The sequence below is a fragment of the Mustela lutreola genome, chromosome X (assembly GCF_030435805.1).
Source record: "Mustela lutreola isolate mMusLut2 chromosome X, mMusLut2.pri, whole genome shotgun sequence".
Taxonomy (NCBI): domain Eukaryota; kingdom Metazoa; phylum Chordata; class Mammalia; order Carnivora; family Mustelidae; genus Mustela; species Mustela lutreola.
In genome coordinates, this window is record NC_081308.1 from 47138571 (window position 1) to 47157878 (window position 19308).

The window sequence follows — 19308 nt, forward strand, 5'->3', positions numbered from 1 at the left end:
CAGTGGCCACACTAATCCAAAAGGAAAGAGAGAAAGCCAAAATTCATAAAATTATGAATGAAAAGGGAGAGATCACAATGAACACCAAGGAAGTAGAAACAATCATCAGAAGTTATTACCAACAGTTATATGCCAATAAGCTAAGCAAACTAGATGAAATGGATGCATTCCTGGAAAACTATAAACTCCCAAAATTGAACGAGGAAGAAATTGACCAACTGAATAGACCAATATCTAGTAACGAGATTGAAGCGGTGATCAAAAACCTCCCAAAAAACAAGAGCCCAGGACCTGACTGATTCCCTGGGGAAATCTACCAAGCTTTCAAAGAAGAAATAACACCTATTCTCCTGAAGCTGTTTCAAAAAGTTGAAGCAGAAGGAAAATTTCCAGACTCTTTCTATGAAGCCAGCATTACCCTGATCACCAAACCAAGCAAAGACCCTACCAAAAATGAGAATTTCAGACAAATATCACTGATGAATATGGATGCTAAGATTTTCAACAAGATCCTAGCAAACAGGATCCAACAGCACATTAAAAAGATTATCCACCATGACCAGGTGGGATTCATCCCTGGGCTACAAGGATGGTTCAACATTCGCAAATCAATCAATGTGATACAACAAATTAATATGAAAAGAGAGAAGAAACACATGGTCCTCTCAATCGATGCAGAAAAAGCATTTGACAAAATACAGCATCCATTCCTGATTAAAACGCTTCAAAGGATAGGGATAGAGGGAACATTCCTGAACTTCATCAAATCTATCGATGAAAGACCTACAGCAAATATAATCCTCAATGGGAAAAGGCTTGCAGCCTTCCCGTTGAGATCAGGAACACGACAAGGATGCCCACTCTCACCACTCTTGTTCAACATAGTATTAGAAGTCCTAGCAACAGCAATCAGACAACAAAGAGAATGAAAAGGTATCCAAATTGGCAATGAAGAAGTCAAACTCTCTCTTCGCAGATGACATGACTCTTTATACGGAAAACCCAAAAGACTCCACCCCCAAACTACTAGAACTCATACAGCAATTCAGCAACGTGGCAAGATACAAAGTCAATGTACAGAAATCAGTGGCTTTCTTATACACTAACAATGAAAATACAGAAAGGGAAATTAGAGAATCGATTCCATTTACTATAGGACCAAGAACCATAAGATACCTGGGAATAAACCTAACCAAAGAGGTAAAGGATCTGTACTTGAGGAACTACAGAACACTCATGAAAGAAACTGAAGGAGACACAAAAAGATGGAAGACCATTCCATGGTCTTGGATCAGAAGAATAAACATTGTTAAAATGTCTATACTGCCTAGAGCAATCTATAATTTTAATGCCATTCCGATCAAAATTCCACCGGTATTCTTCAAAGAGCTGGAGCAAATAATCCAAAAATTTGTCTGGAATCAGAAGAGACCCCGAATCGCTAAGGAAATGTTGAAAAACAAAAATAAAACTGGGGGCATCATGCTACCTGATTTCAAGCTTTACTACAAAGCTGTTATCACCAAGTCAGCATGGTACTGGCATAAAAACAGACACATAGACCAGCGGAACAGAGTAGAGAGCCCAGATATGGACCCTCAACTCTATGGGTAAATAATCTTCGACAAAGCAGGAAAAAATATACAGTGGAAAAAAGACAGTCTCTTCAATAAATGGTGCTGGGAAAACTGGACAGCTGTATGTAGAAGAATGAAACTCAACCATTCTCTTACACCATACACAAAGATAAACTCAAAATGGATAAAAGGCCTCAATGTGAGACAGGAATCCGTCAGAATCCTAGAGGAGAACATAGGCCATAACCTCTTCAATATCAGCCACAGCAACTTCTTTCAAGATATGTCTCCAAAGGCAAAGGAAACAAAAGCAAAAATGAACTTTGTGGACTTCATCAAGATCAAAAGCTTCTGCAAAGCAAAGGAAACAGTCAAGAAAACAAAGAGGCAACCCACGGAATGGGAGAAGATATTTGCAAATGACAGTAGACAAAAGGTTGATATCCAGGATCTATAATGAACTCCTCAAACTCAACACACACAAAACAGACAATCATATCAAAAATGGGCAGAAGATATGAACAGACACTTCTCCAATGAAGACATACAAAGGGTTATCAGACACATGAAAAAATGTTCATCATCACTAGCCATCAGGGAGATTCAAATTAAAACCGCATCGATATATCACCTTACACCAGTTACAATGGCCAAAATTAGGAAGAAAGAAAACAACATGTGTTGGAGGGGATGTGGAGAAAGGGGAACCCTCTTACACTGTTGGTGGGAATGCAAGTTGGTACAGCCTCTTTGGAGAACAGTGTGGAGATTCCTCAGGAAATTAAAAATAGAACTTCCCTATGACCCTGCAATTGCACTCCTGGGTATTTATTCCAAAGATACAGATGTCATGAAAAGAAGGGCCATCTGTACCCCAATGGCCACGGTCGCCAAACTGTGGAAAGAACCAAGATGCCCTTCAATGGACGAATGGATAAGGAAGATGTGGTCTATATACACTATGGAGTATTATGCCTCCATCAGAAAGGATGAATACCCAACTTTTGTAGCAACATGGACGGGACTGGAAGAGATTATGCTGAGTGAAATAAGTCAAGCAGAGAGAGTCAATTATCATATGGTTTCACTTATTTGTGGAGCATAACAAATAGCATGGAGGACATGGGGAGTTAGAGAGGAGAAGGGAGTTGGGAAAAATTGGAAGGGTCGGTGAACCATGAGAGACTATGGACTCTGAAGAACAACCTGAGGGTTTTGAAGGGGCAATGCGTGGGAGGTTGGGGTACCAGGTGGTGGGTATTACAGAGGGCACGGATTGCATGGAGCATTGTGTGTGGTGCAAAAATAATGAATACTGTTATGCTACAAATAAATAAAAAATAAATTTAAAAAATATATATATTTATACAACTTTTAATATTTGTCTATGCAATTACCTAACAGGTGGTCATTTGTCCATTTGGTGTCATTGCCTTTCAGCCCAAAGGACACGATTTTTTTTTCTGTTTTACATATTTATTTACTGTTTTTTTTTTATTCTAATTCCAGCATAGCTAATATAGCGTTAAGTTAGTTTCAGGTGTACAATATAGTGATTTAACAATTCTATCTACTCTTCATTGTGAATCAAGGTAAGTGTACTATTAATCCTCTTCAACTATTTCACCCATCCCCTCACCAACCTCCCCCTTCTGACAACCATCTGTTCCCTATACTTAAGAGCCTGTTTTGGGTTTGTTTCTTTTTGTTTTGTTTTTAAATTTCATATATGAGTGATATCATATAGTATTTGTCTTACTCTTATTTCATTTAGCATTATACTCTCTAGATCCATCCAATATGTTGCAAATGGCAAGTTTTCTTTCTTTTTTTCCTGATTAAAAAACATTCTGTTGTATACAAATACCACAGCTTTATCCATTCATCCATTGATGGACACTTGGGCTACATTCATAATCTGATATTGTAAATAATGCTGCAATAATCGTTGTGGTACATATATCACTTTGAATTAGTGTTTTGTATTCTTCAGGTAAATACCTAGTGGTTTTGATTATTGGATCATATGATAGTTCTATTTTTAAATTTTTGAGCATTGTCCATACTGTCTGTCCTCCAGCTGTACCAGTCTGAATTCCTCCCAACAGTGCACAAGGGTCCCTTTTCTCCAATCCTCACCAACACCTGTTGTTTCTTGTGTTTTTGGCTTTAGTCCTTCTGACAGGTGTGAGGTGGTATCTCACCGAAGTTTTGATTTTCATTCCCTGATGATGAGTGATGTTGAGCATCTTTTCATGTGTATGTTGGCCATCTGGATGTCTTCTTTGGAGAATGTACATTCTTCTACCTGTTTTAAACTAGATTACTTGCTTTTTGGGGTGTTGAATTGTATGTTATTTTTATACTTTGGATACTAACCCTTTATCAGATATGTCATTTGTAAATATCTCCCATTTGGTAGACTACTTTTTAGTTTTGTTGATAGCTTCCACTGCTGTACAGCAGCTTTTTATTTTGATGTAGTTCCAATAGCTTATTTTTGCTTTTGTTTCTCTTGCCTCAGGAGACATACCTGGAAAGATGTTGTTATGTCTGATGCCTATGCTCTCTTCTAGGATTTTTGTGGTTTCAGGTCTCACATTGAAGGACATCATTTAATACTTCCTATAATGCAAGGTGGTAGCAATAAATTCTCCTTATCTTTGGTTATCTGGCAATCTATTTATTTTACTCTCCTTTCTATTTTACAGGTTGAGATAAAATTAACATACTATACATTTCAAGTATTAAATTGTACCCATTTACATTTACATACATATAATTTACATACATATTGTTTGATGCAATTACATTTTAAATAAGAACTATGCAATTATTCTGTCTTCTGTATTGACCTACACAATTACCTTTGCTGGCGTTGTTTTTTAGTATGAATTTGAATTATTGTCTGTTGTTACTTGCTTTCAGCCTGTAAAACTTCCTTTAATATTTCCTATAACAGAATTCTGCTAGCAACACATTCTCTCAGTTTACCTTTTAATGTCTTTTTTTGGCTCTCACATCTCAAACATAGTATTATTGGATATAAAGTTGGCAGCTGAGAATTTTATATTTAAGCACACTGAATTATATTGTCCCATGCTTTCTGGTCTCCATTGTTTCTGATGAGAATCTAATCTTTGTGGTTTCCTTGTATGTGATTAGTCATTTTCTTCCTTACAGCATTCAAGATCCTCTTTTTGTCTTTGTCTTTCACCATTTTGACTATGTCTAGTGTGGTTCTCTGAGCTCATCTCATCTGAGATGTATGAGATAATGTGTTTTGTTTTTTTTTTTTTCAAATTTGGGAAGCTTTCAGCCATTTTTTTCGAATTTTTTTATTCCCCCCTGCTGGTACTCCCGTTACATGAATGTTGGTACACTTAATGGTGTCACTCATTTTTCTGAGGCTCTGTTCAGTTTTTTTTATTCTTTTATCTTTCTGGCCTTCAGGCCACATAATCTGTATTAATCTGTCTTCAGGGTTGCTGCTTCTTTCTTCTGCCAGTTCAAATCTACTGTTTATCTCTAAACTTCATTTTGGTTTACTATATTTATCAACTCCAGTGTAGTCCACTTGGTTGTTTTAAATACTTATTCTTTACTGATATTCTCTATTTGAGGAGACACTATCATCATGTTTTAATTCTTTATGCATGGTTTCATTTGGTTCTTTGAACATTTTTATTTATTTATTTTTTTAGATTTTATTTATTTATTTGACAGAGAGAAATCACAAGTAGACGGAGAGGCAGGCAGAGAGAGAGAGAGGGAAGCAGGCTCTCCGCCGAGCAGAGAGCCCGATGCGGGACTCGATCCCAGAACCCTGAGATCATGACCTGAGCCAAAGGCAGCGGCTTAACCCACTGAGCCACCCAGGCACCCCTTTGAACATTTTTAAAATATCTGCTTTTAAGTCTCTCTGCTAAGTCTGTAATTAGGCTTCATTAAAAGTCTGTTTAATGGGCACCTGGGTGGCTCAGTTGGTTAAGCGATTGCCTTCCCCTCAGGTCCTAATCCCGGAATCCAGGAATCAAGTCCCACATCAGGCCCCCTGCTCGGCAGGGAGTCTGCTTCTCCATCTGATCCTCCCCCTCTCATGCTCTTTCTCATTCTCTCTCAAATTTAAAAAAAAAAAGCCTGTTTTATTTAATATGAGTGGGTCAGACTTGCATGTTTTTTAGAGAGTCTTGGAAGTCTTTTGTTGAAAACTGGATATTTTAGATAATATATTATAATGACACTGGATACTGACCTCGCCCTCCAGCCCCTGGCTGGTTGATGTTTGCTTGATTGTTCTCTTGTTTATTTAGTGACTTGGCTGAACTAATTCTGTGAGCTCTATTTCTGAAATAGAAATGTAGGGTGAAGCCTCCGATGTCTCTACTGATGTCTCTACTTGTTTTTCTTTTAGCTTAGCAAACAAGATGTTCCCCCTGGGTCTGCTTAAGCCACTAACTGATCAAAGATTTTGCTTAAGCCTTCTTAGCCAGTTAGATTTTTACCTTTTACCATTGAATGTGTAGAGTGAGGCTTCTCTCATGGCTCAGGGAGTTTACACATTTTTGACCCATATTCAGTGAGGGAATATAAGTTTGGAGGTTCCTTCTCTGATCACTGCTAAGAAGGCATAACTCTGGGTATTTACAATCTTCTAGTCTGGCAATGATAAAAGTTTTATTTTAGTGCTAAATTTGGCTTCCTAGGAGTTGCTTCTGGGTCAGAAAAGCTTACTGTTCAGTTGATACTTGATGAGAGGTGGTATTTCGGTTCCTTGTATCAGTGAGGCATCTGCCCTGTATTGATGATCTTGGGTGGTTTGGAGAATGCTTTGAAGTCTGTCCTATGTCCTGTTCTGGTTGCTCCTGAGTGGGTTCCATCTAGCTCATGCATACACCATTCCTGATCTCCAGAGTTCATTCTGATCCTGGGAGGGTTCTTCTTGACTGTTTCTTTCCCTGGTGTCCTCTATAAAACCTGGATGCCCTGGTGTTCTGCTCAGATCATGGAGCTACAAGCCTCCTCTTAATTGTTCATCAAGATACTTATTATTCTTGACATACTCTTAGGCACAGAATTCTCCATACTCTGCTCCAAGTAAAGACAGTCCCTTCAGGCAGGTGTAGAGCTCCTCATTCTTACAGCCTACTTTCTCCCTGAAAAGAACTGCTCAGTGCATCATTCTGAGGCTGCTTTTCCCAGAATGACAAGTGACGCCCCTGCTCTATAAGTGTGCACTGAAAAAGGGTGGGGTAGTTGGCAGCCCCTACACTTTTTGGCTTGATCTTCCCAGTGTGGAAACTCCTTATTACACATGAGCTGGGGTAGGAATGATTAGAGCTCCAAGTATTCCTGGCATGCTGCCCCTAGATTAGACCTTCTGCCCTGAGTCGGGGTGGGGCGGTTGGTGGGTGATCTTCTTTACCATGCCTACCTGAACACAGGGCAGGAATTGATGAGAAATGGCAATATTTTCCTCCCCAGGTGAAACCATAATCCAGGAACGAGAGCAGGGAAAAGGAAACCTCATCTTCTTGGCTATATATGCTTAAGGGTTAAGTGATTAAAATAATTTTCACCAGATAAGCTGCAATTTTCCTGGGAAGAGTGTTTGTCTATGTCCTTACTGTGTCCTTCTGGAAGGGGAAGAGGAAGGGTCCTACCACATATGGACTTTTTTTTCTCTTGTGGTAAAATATATATAATATTTACCATGTTAATAATGTTCGGTGTATTTCACAATGGTATTTAAATAAATTTACACCATCAACACCATCCATCTGCAGAACTTTTTATTCTTCCCAACTTGAAACTCATGCCCACTAAATATTCCCTATTTCCCCAACCCCAACTCTCTGGAAATTACCATTTTACTTTCTATCTCTGAATCTGACTACTCTAGGTACCTCATATAAATTAAATCATACTGTATTTGTTTTTACTGACTGGCTAGTTCACTTAAGTATAATGTCTTTCATGAACGGACATTTCTGCAAAGAAGACAACCAGATGGCCAATAGACACATAAAAAAATACGCCACATCACTCGGCATCAGGGAAACACAAATGAAAACCACAATGAGATACCACCTCACACCAGTCAGAATGGCTAAAATTAACAAGTCAGGAAATGACAGATGCTGACGAGGATGCGGAGAAAGGGGAACACTCCTACACTGTTGGTGAGAATCCAAGCTGGTGCAGCCACTCTGGAAAACAGCATGGAGGTTCCTCAAAAAGTTGAAAATAGAGCTACCCTACAACCCAGCAATTGCACCACTGGGTATTTACACTAAAGATACAAATGTAGTGATCTGAATGGGTATGTGCACCTGAATGTTTATAGCAGCAATGTCCACAATAGCCAAACTATGGAAAGAACCTAGATGTCTATCAACAGATGAATGAATAAAGAAGATGTGGTGTATATACACACACACACACATACACACACACAATGTAATACTATGCAGCCATCAAAAGAAAATGGAATCCTGACATTTGCGCTGACGTGGATGGAACTAGAGAGTATTATGCTGAGCGAAATAAGTCAATCAGAGAAAGAAAATTATCATATGATCTCTCTGATATGAGGAATTTGAGAGGCAGGGCAGGGGGTTGTGAGGGGTAGGGAAGGAAAAAATGAAACAAGATGGGATTGGGAGGGAGACAAACCATAAGAGACTCTTAATCTCACAAAACAAACTGAGGGTTGCTGGGGGGTGGGAGGGGTAGGGAGAGGGTGGTTTGGTTATGGACACTGGGGAGGGTATGTGCTATGGTGAGTACTGTGAAATGTGTAAACCTGATGATTCACATACCTGTACCCCTGGGGCAAATAATACATTATCTGTTAATAAAAACAACTTTTAAAAAAGTATAATGTCTTTAAGGTTCAGCTGTGTTCTATCATGCATCAGAATTTCCATCCTTTTTAAAGCTGAATAATATTCCATTTTACGTATATACCACATTCTGTTTATCAATCCACCCATTAGTGGAAACAGGTGCTTCCACCTTTTGATTATCTTTTTTAAGATTTTATTTATTTGACATAGAGAGAGAGAGACAGTGAGAGAGGGGATACAAGCAGGGGGAGTGGAAGAGGGAGAAGGAGCCCAATGCGGGGCTCAATACCAGGTCCCTGGGATCATGACCTGAGCCAAAGGCAGATGCTTAATGACTGAGCCACCCAGGCGCCCCATACATTTTGATTATTATTAATCTTCTTCTGATTCCTTATATGTGATAAATTATATTTTCCTTGATTCTTCCATGAGTGTCTTTGTCTTTTAATAGTGTTTGAGTATGGATCTTTGAGTTGACCTTGGAATTTTTGATCTTGGATATGTAGATCTATGTTTTTCACCAAATTTGGGAGGTTTTCATTTCTTAGTTCTTCACGTATTTTTTTCAACCACCCCCCTCTCTCTAGGTTCACCTATTGTGCATATGTTGGTATGTGTGATGTCCATATACATCTCTTAGTCTCTTTTCATCTTTATTCTTCTTTATTACATTCTGTTCTCTTGATCTTTTTCTTCTCTCAGCTCAAATCTACTAGAAGGAGCCTCTTCCTTCAAGTTAATTTGTCATTTCTATTATTGTATTTTTCAATTCCTGAATCTCTATTTGGTTTCTTTTTGTAATTTCTATCTCTCCACTGTTATTCTCAATTTGATGGGTCACTGTTATCATACTTCAATTTTTTAAAAAGATTTTATTTATTTGACAGAGAGAGATACAGCAAGAGAGGGAACACACGCAGGGCAAGTGGGAGGGAGAAGCAGGCTCCCTGTGGAGCTCGGAGCCCGATGAGGGGCTCAATCCTAAGACCCTGGGATCACGACCCGAGCCGAAGGCAGAGGCTTAACCAACTGAGCCACCCAGGTGCCCCTCATACTTCAATTTTTTAAATATGGTTTCCTTTAGTTTTCTGATATATCTATTATAGGTATTAAAATTCTTATTTACTTTGTCCTACATCCATACTCCCTCAGAGACAGTTGCTATTCAGTGCTCTTTGTTCAGTGTATAAATCACACATTATTTCTTTGAAAGCCTTCTTTTCAATCATATATTGCAGCAACCCTCCCCAAGCACTATTGTTGCTATTGCTTTGTTTGCTTAGTGAAATGTCTGGACTAATTTTGCAGAGCGTGTCCCTCCTGCAGAGTGTGGCCCGATAGCCCTGTCCCGATTTTTATTTTTATTTTTAACTCTTCTTTTCATTTTTTTTTTAAAGATTTATTTATTTGACAGAGAGAAATCACAAGTAGACAGAGAGGCAGCCAGAGAGAGAGAGAGAGGGAAGCAAGCTCCCTGCTGAGCAGAGAGCCCAATGCGGGACTCGATCCCAGGACCCTGAGATCATGACCTGAGCCGAAGGCAGCGGCTTAATCCACTGAGCCACCCAGGCGCCCCTCTTCTTTTCATTTTTAAGCCTAGCTTCCTAGGCATCTCCCTTGGATCAGTATTGCTTAGTGGTCAGCCAATGATTAGTCAAAGGTTGTGTAGAAACATCTTGAGCTAATAAAGCTCCCATTTTTGCCAAGGGGATATAAGTGTAGGTTAGACATGCATTAAAATTTTAGGCAGTTATAAATCAGGCTTTTATTTTTACCTTGTGCAGGCCTCATGTTCAGCCTGGGAGGAATATGTAATTGGCATTTTCTCCAGTTTCTCTTCAGTGTGTATATAGCCCTACGGATGTACACAGCCTTTCAGAGCCCCAGGAATATAAAGCAGCTTATCAAAGCCCTTTATGACCATCATATTGCCCAGATCAATCAGTTAAATTTTTAGCACAGTGTAAAGCAGCCACTGGCAACAGAGGTGTTTGCCTTCCCTGATACTGTTACTGTTTTTGATATTGCCCTGGACTTAAGCTTTTCATTTAAAAATTCCTTTCTTTTCTCAAGATCAGTTAAATCATTGCTTAGTTTTTATTCTATCTTTTCTCTTTTCTCTTTTACCTTTATCTCTGTAATAAATCTGTCTGGAATGTATGTGAGGCTAGGCCCAAACTTGATGTTTTCTCCCTAAATACCAATATAGTTTTTTAACAACTATGTAAAAATTCCTCTATTCCTCAGATTTTTGAAGCTTCCTTTGGCTTGTTTTAAGTAATCATGTGTGATCTTACTATTATCTGCTCTGAAACAATGACCTGTCAATTTTAATGCCAGTATCACATCATTTTAGTTTAAATTTATAATACATTTTGGTATTTTTGTTTGTTTGAGCCAAGACTTTTTTATAATCCCAAGCTATTCTTCTTCATTTGTTTCTCCCAATAAACTTTAGAATTATTCTGTCAAGTGAACAAAACCTAGTTCTTTTTTATCTTTACTTTTTACATATCAAGATGGCACATGTTTAACTCAAATGCCCTATTACAGCTGATAAATCCACTGCTTTTTAACAGGATTGTTTGTCCAGAAAGATTCAACTTTTACCCATAAATCTAGAGGTATGACCTTGTCCAATTCCATGTTCTGTTTCTGGAAAACTGTTGAGATTTGAATGAAACCTTGCTAGAAATGCCTTGCTACATGCTTCTCACATTCAACAGGGCTGTACCCCACCCCTGGAAGGTTATGCCTTCCTCAAACTGTACTAGCCTGTCCTGTACACTCTCTTTTCTCTAGGCCAATTGTCTACGAGCTGCATCAACATTAATTTTTAGTCACAACTTCCCCAGCATTACTTTACTTCCATGAGAGGTATCTTATAGTTAGCAGAAGCAATTGAGGAGTTTAGACTCCAGGTACTCAGACAGGCCACAGTTCAACACTGCTACCCAGTCTTTATCTGACATTGCTGAGCAATGCAGTACTTAGGATAAGTTAATCTTCATTTCAAGTTGAATTTTAAATTTCCAACCAGATTTTATGTTAATTTCTAAGGCGTATTTTTCTATTATTTTGTCTTTTAAAGAGCATAGGAATTCAGAGGTGGAGAGACTTGGGTTCAAACTCTTAACACTATCCATTACTAGCTTTGTAACCTCCACAAGTCACTTCTCTTTGAGCCTTTATTCCCTCATGTATAAATGGAGATAAATAATATTTACCTATTAGCACTGTTATGAGAATTAGAAGCATTGTACACAAAGAGCTGACTTAGTACACTGCCAGGTACATAACATGTAATATTACAAAACCTGTTCTTGATGATTTTATGAACAATGATTATTGCCTATGCTTTATTAATGAACTTATATGGGTTCCCGGTTTATAAAGGGCAGTTTCCCCCTCTACCACATGGGTTCTTAGGTCTTTTTAAAAGTAATCTTTAGGGACACCTGGGTGGCTCAGTGGGTTAAAGCCTCGGCCTTCGGCTCAGGTCATGATCCCAGGGTCCTGGGATTGAGCCCTGCATCAGGCTCTCTGCTCAGCAGGGAGCCTGCTTCCCTTCCTCTCTCTCTGATTGCCTCTCTGCCTACTTGTGATCTGTCTGTCAAATAAGTAAATAAAAATCTTTATTATAAAAAGTAATCTTTATATCTTTTTCCCTGCTTTTAGGCAGCTTTTAAGCTGCCACTTATCATTGCTGTCACTGGGGCTGGTTCTAAGAATAAGTCCTATTCCTTGTCTCACCCCCCCTTATAATTTGCTGCTTCTGATCTGTTGTACACTGAAAAATCATATAACCAAATTGTCAGAAATGTATCTAAATTAAGAATAAATAGGTTAAGAAGGAGGCCAAAGGGTTTTCTTCAGGGAAAGCATATGGAACCTAAAAGACTATTAGAGCCTTAGGCTTTGTGATAGCTATTATAACTACTCATAAGCCATTCTTATTTTCATGCTCCTGGAAGTGTTTTAAAAAATCCAGAGAATCAAACATATGGAAAAATGAGCTATTACTGTATTTTGAGAATAAAGGTAAACAAAACAGGTGATTCCAGAGTTAATATTCAGGGCTATGGGCCAGAAACATGTTAGAAGCCAGGAGGAATGAATCCTGTCATTATTCTTATTGGGAAGACTTCTTAAATCACCAATTTTAATCTCAAGGCAGTTAGAAAATTAAAATACTAAGCATCTATTATGTGATAGGGCCCCTACATGTATTATCTCACTCCTTAAAGAGCTCTGAGAAATAAGAATTATTATACCCATTTATGGTAAGGGAATGCATGTGCTAAAAGGTTAAAGTGACTTATCCAAGCTGCAAAGTGCCGAAACCAGAATTCAAATTAAGATCTGTCCAATTTCAAAGGTCAATGCTCTGTAACCCTTTGATGACTTTTTTAAAAGATCTTATTTATTTATTTGTCAGAAAGAGAGGGAGTGAGAGAGAGAGAGTATGAGCTGGGCGTGGGGTGAGGCAGGGAGAGAAGGGAGAAACAGACTTCCTGCTGAGCAGGGAGCCTGATGCAAGACTTGGTCCCAGAACCCTGGGATCACGACTTGAGCCAAAGGCAGATGATTAACCGACTGAGCCACCCAGGCTTCCCTGATGACTTATTGAGACTGACTTCTCTACACAAAAATTTATTTCCTCTACATCAGCAAATAAACAATGAGAAAGTGTAACAGATAACAGAATGTCAACCATAATCACTACAATATATATCAAGTACTTACAACTTTAAAACGCAGACCTCTATGGAAAAAAAGTAACTCTACTAAGACATAAAGGAAGAGACCTAAATAAAGGGAGAGGTAAACTATGATCTCTGGATGGGAGTACTTAACATGATAAAGATGTGAACTCTCCCAAAATTAATCTATAAACTCAATTCATTAATCCAAAAATTCCAACAAGATTTTGTGGAAACTGGATGAATTTTAAACTATATGTGGAAGAATAAAGATCACATGATTCAGAAACAGTACACGTCTGACACAAGAAAAGTACAGAGTAGAGATTTGTCCTACCTGATATTAAGGAAAATTAAAAACTTATAATAATTGAAACAAGGTGCTCCTGGTCAGAGATCAAATAGGCAATGGAAAAAAAATGAATCCAGCAATGTACTCATGAATATATAGGAACCTGGTACATAAGAAAGGTGGTAATATACATCAATGAGGAAAGAAGAGATCATTTAATAAATGGAGTTGGGAAAACTAGCTTATTATGTAAAGAGAATAAAATCAGATCCTTTCTTACAGAATATACAGAATACCTACTATATTAAAGAACTGACGTGGAAGGCAACATTATAATACTATTAAAAAATGTAGAGAATTATCTTTATGACCCAAAGGTAGGGAAGAATTTATTAAATAAGAGTTCAAAAGCACACACCACAGGGATACAATTTGAAAGGTGTGACAAAACCAAAATTAAATATTTCTTGGTTAGGGGTGAAGTACACTGATGTCTGCAACTTATTTGGAAATGCATCTAAAAGGATGGATGAATGGCTGTTTAGAGATGGACAGATGGACAGTTATAATAAGATAAAGTAAGTATAGTAAAATATTACAGAACCTAAGCAGTGGTCATACGGGTGTTCCCCATACTATCCTTCCAACTTTTCTGTGTGTACGAAGTTATAAAAATAAAAAAGCTGGTGAAAATGAAGCACTTCTGTTCAACAAAATATTGTACATAGTTTTTAAAAACTGTGAATGGAAATATATTTGATATACACACAGATACAGAAATGATACTTGCTATATACATATGTATATACACACATTTGACAAGAAACTTCTATGATCCGCAAGACAAGTAACCTAAAAGAAAACTTGCAAGGTAAAATAAACAGGCACTGCAGAGAATGAGAAAAACAAATGGTTAATATGTATAAAGTAGAAGCTCATCTCATCTGTAGTCAAAGAAATGAAAAGTAAAATAAAAGATACTACTTGAGGGGCACCTGGGTGGATTAGTTGGCTAAGAGTCTGACTCTTGGATATGGCTCAGGTCACGATTTCATGGTCATGAGATCCAGACCCCTATCCAGCCCTCTGTCAGGCTCTACACTCAGCGCAGAATCTGCTTCAGATTCTTCCTCCCTCTGTCCTTCCCCTACCCCTCTCTTAAACAAACAAACAAACAACAAACAAACAAAACAAACAAATCTTTTTTAAAAGATACTACGTGAAGCCCACTGGACTGGCAAAAATTAAGAAGTTATGTGATATCAGTACTGGCAATACTATGAAGAAAGAGAAACCCTTAAGTGTTGCTCACAGAACTATATATTGGTTCAGAAACAATCTAGAGCAACTTGGCAATATGTGACAAAAAACCTATATGTGTATCTTATAGGGTCCAGGAATTCTACTCCTGAGTATATACTTCAGATAAACTGACACAGGAACACAAAGAAACAAAGACATCTATGAAAATACTTCCTGCAGCACTGTTTGGAACACCCAAGAACTGGAAATCAATAAATAAAATACTGTGACATTACTATTTGATGGAACATAATCCAGCGGTCATGAGGTATGAACCATGCATGAATATGGATAGATCTCAAAAATAACAGAGTGAAAAAAATAAGTAGAATGAGATGTACAGCACCTTTCCTGTTATAAAGGGGGGAAAAATCTACACATACAAACAACACTATAGACTCTGTAAGGATATACACATGTCTAAATAAATACATGGAGAATGACTTGAAAGGACATACTCCAGATACCCAATAGTGGGTAACTATAGGAAGAGAAGGGAACTAGATCATGAATAAAGACTGAAGAGGACAAAAACCAAACATAAAACCAAATACGAAAGTTCACACAGATCACGCATGAACTGATGATGACAGAGGATCATGAACTGAGGAGACTGTCATAGCAATCCATTTCAGTGTTTCTGAATTCTAAGCTAAACATAAAACAAAAACCTCCCCATCCCCAAACACCATAAAAACACATACTTAAAGGAAATGTGAAAAAAGTAAAAGAGAAATGAACTGGCCACCTCCCTGTCACATGGCTTACCGGAGTACACAGCACATGAGCAGCAGATGGGTTGGGACATTAGCTGGATTGAGCATACTGGGTGTATCTGACTTCATACAGGCCAGGAAGGCCCGCATCCTTCTGTTCTTGTCCTCAACGGCTTTGCCTAGCCAGAGCTTCTTGAGGTTTGGGCAAGTCCATTCCCGAAACGTCAGTGCAGACACCAGCTCAGGGGTTTGAGGAGACTTCCCTTTATAGGCAGACCACTCTTTGAGGATCACTGAAGGAACTAGAAAACAGAAATTGAGAAAAAACAAGTTCTAGAGAATGTCTGAGCATTTCATCAACTGGCCACAATTGACAGGATCATCTGTCATATTTCAACATCTTTTTATTTTTTGTTACCATTAAATTTTATCGTTAACAGTAGTAACAGCAGGAACAGTAAACACTTATCAGATATTTGATATATGCTAAGAACTTTACATATAAATATAAATCTCACTTATTTCTCAGAACTCCAATCCTGAGAGAGAAGTATTATATTATCATAAAACATAGTGCCCATTTTTCAGATGAAGAAATAAAGTCTCAAAATCACACAGTTAATTATATTAAAACTCATTTAAGTACATGTACCAGGCTATCAAGGAAAGAAGTCCAACTAAGAATTACCTAAGTGTCTGGCTTCATACAAGCTGGGATTGGGAGGAAGACAAACTGTAAGAGACTCTTAATCTCACAAAACAAACTGAGGGTTGCTGGGGGCAGGGGGGTAGGGAGAGAGTGGTTGGATTATGGACATCAGGGAGGGTATGTGCTATGATGAGTGCTGTGAAGTGTGTAAACCTGGTCATTCACAGACCTGTGCCCCTGGGGCTAATAATACATTATATGTTTATAAAAAATTTTTTAAAATATCTGGCTTCATTATAGACTACAGGACGCTCCAAAAGATTTTTTTAAATTTCACAAAATTCTCAAAAAAAAAAAAATCTTTTAGATTTTTGAAGGTTTAACAGATGAAGAAAACATGGCTTTTGTCTACTTCTGGTATATGTCAGGCTCTTAAGCTATGGCCTCTTTTACTTAAGACATCTAGCATTTAATCATTACCCAAGCTAGAAACCTGGAAGTCATCCTAGAGTCTACACTCTCCTTCACCTCCTACACATCTGGTTATTTCCAAGGTCCTGCTGATTCTATTACTTGAATATATTTTGTATCTGTGCCCTTTTCTTCATCAAAACAAATATTGCAGAGGTTCAGATCTCATTACCTTTCACCTGACAAGTCTCCAGACTGCTGTCCCAGACTTCATCCTGTCTGGTCTACCTCATATGCATGCTCCACAACTGTGAGAATTCTCTTTTTAACAAAATTTTTATTTTGAAATAATTAATTCATAGGGAGTTGCAAAGATAGTTGAGAGAGGTCCTGTGTCTCCTTACCCAGTTTCTCCCAAAAGTTTTATCTAAAACAATTATAGTATCAAAGCTAGGAAGTTGACCTTGGTATAGTTGTGTGTATAGTTCTATGTCACAGGTAGTTTTTAAAAAATTCTATTTATTTGACACAAAGAGAATACAAGTAGGCAAAGTGGCCGGCTGAGGGAGAGGGAGAAGCAGACTCCCCGCTGAGCAGAGAGCCTAATGCGAGGCTTGATCCCAGGACCATCATGACTTGAGCCAAAGGCAGATGCTTAAACCGAGTGAGCCACCCAGGCACCCCTCACACAGAGGATCTTTTTTTTTTAAGATTTAATTTATTTATTTGACAGAGATCACAAGTAGGCAGAGAGGGGGGGGAAGCAGGCTCCCCGCTGAGCAGAGAGCCAGATGCGGGGCTCGATCCCAGGACCCTGGGATCATTACCTGAGCTGAAGGCAGAGGCTTTAACCCACTGAGCCACCCAGGTGCCCCCACACAGAGGTTTATATAACCACCACTGTAATCAAGATATAGAACTATTCAATTACTACAAAGTCTACTTTATGCTACCCCTTTTATGGTCATACCCAATGCCCTACATCCCTGGCAACTGCTAATCTATTCTCCATCCTTACAATTTTATCAATTTGAGAATGTTATATAAATAGAATCATATAGTATGTAATCTTCTGAGATTGGCATTTGCACTTGGCATAATGCCCTCAGGATCCTTCCATGTTGCTGCATGTATCAATACTTTTTTTTGCCAAGTAGTATTCCATGGTATGCCATACCACAGTTTAACCATTCATCTTTTGAAGGACATCTGGGTTGTTCCCAGCTTGGGGCTATTAGAAATAAAATTTATTATGAATATTTTTTATAGGTTCCTGCATGAAAGTAGGTCTTCATTTCTCTGGGATAAATGCCCCAAAGTGTAAGTGCTGGGGTGCATGAGAAGTCTATTTTGACTTTTGAAAGGAAATGCCAAGTATTTTCTAGAGTGGTGGTACCATTTTACATTCCTACCAGAGATTTATGGGTGATCTAGTTCCTCCACATCCAATCCAGCATGTGGTATTGACACCATTATTCATTTTAGCCATTCTGATAGATATATAGTTATATCTCATTATGGTTTTAATTTGAAATTCTTTGTGCACCTGGGTGGCTCAGTCACTAGGTGTCTGCCTTTGGCTCAGGTTGTGATCCCAGGGTAATGGGATTGAACCCTGCATTGGGCTCCCTGCTTAGCGGGAAGCCTGCTTCACCCTCTCCCACTCTCCCTGCCTATGTTACCTTTCTCACTGTCTGTTTCTCTGTCAAATAAATAAATAAAATCCTTCTTAAAAAATTGAAATTCTTGGGGCGCCTGGGTGGCTCAGTGGGTTAAGCCGCTGCCTTCGGCTCAGGTCATGATCTCAGGGTCCTGGGATCGATTCCCGCATCGGGCTCTCTGCTCAGCAGGGAGCCTGCTTCCCCCTCTCTCTCTGCCTGCCTCTCCATCTACTTGTGATTTCTCTCTGTCAAATAAATAAAATCTTTAATAAAAAAAAATTGAAATTCTTTAATGGCTAATGATGTGAAACATCTTTTCATGTCTTTATTTGCCACACATATAACTTCTTCAGTGAAACTTTCGAATTCTTTTGCTGATCTTCTAATCAGACTGTTTCCATAATGCTTAGTTTTCAGAGTTCTTTATATATTTTATATTTGAAAAAATATTTTATTTTTTTTTTTACCAGAGAGAGAGCAAGAGAGTGAGCACAAGCAGGGAGAGCAGCAGGCAAAGGGAGAAGCGGACTCCCCAGTGAGCAGGAAGCCCAATGTGGGAATCGATCCCAGGACCCTGGGATCATGACCTGAGCCAAAGGCAGATGCTTAATCGACTGAGCCCTCAAGAGTTCTTGATGTATTTTAGACAGTAATCTAGGTATGTGGTATCTGTTCACCTATGGATGTCCAATTCATCTAGTACCATTTTTTAAAAGGACTATCCTTCCTTTAATGAAGTACTTCTGCAGCTTTGTCAAAAATCAGTTGGTTGTACTTGCATGGGGCTATTTATGGCTATTTATGGATTCCCTATTCTGTTTCACTTCTCTGTCTGTCCATATTACTACCACCAATACCACACAGTCTTAATTACTGTAGCTACACAGAAAGTCTTGAAAATCAAGACAGAGTGATTGTTGCCAACTTACTCCTTTTCAAAATTGTTTTAGCTGTTCTAGTTCCTGTCTTTTCATATAAATATTAGAATAATCTTGTATATATCTACAAAGAACCCTGCTGGTATCTGGATAGGAATTGTGTGAAACCTGCATATCAATTTGAAGAGAAGTGACATTTTACTATGTTGAATCCTCCAATTCATGGAGATCTAGGTCTCTCCATTAATGTAGTTCTTCACTGATTTCTTTC

The 19308-nt window shown here is 38.4% G+C and overlaps 1 protein-coding gene across 2 annotated transcripts in view; it reads right to left on the reverse strand.

The window, feature by feature from the left end:
• The window catches only part of FAM120C (family with sequence similarity 120 member C), a 125236-nt gene that overhangs the window by 43721 nt on the left and 62207 nt on the right, over positions 1–19308 (reverse strand). For both annotated transcript variants that reach the window (XM_059158762.1, XM_059158765.1), the window contains exon 10: positions 15491–15740. In XM_059158762.1, the coding sequence (XP_059014745.1) occupies positions 15491–15740 (250 nt within the window). The remainder of the gene's footprint in view (positions 1–15490; positions 15741–19308) is intronic.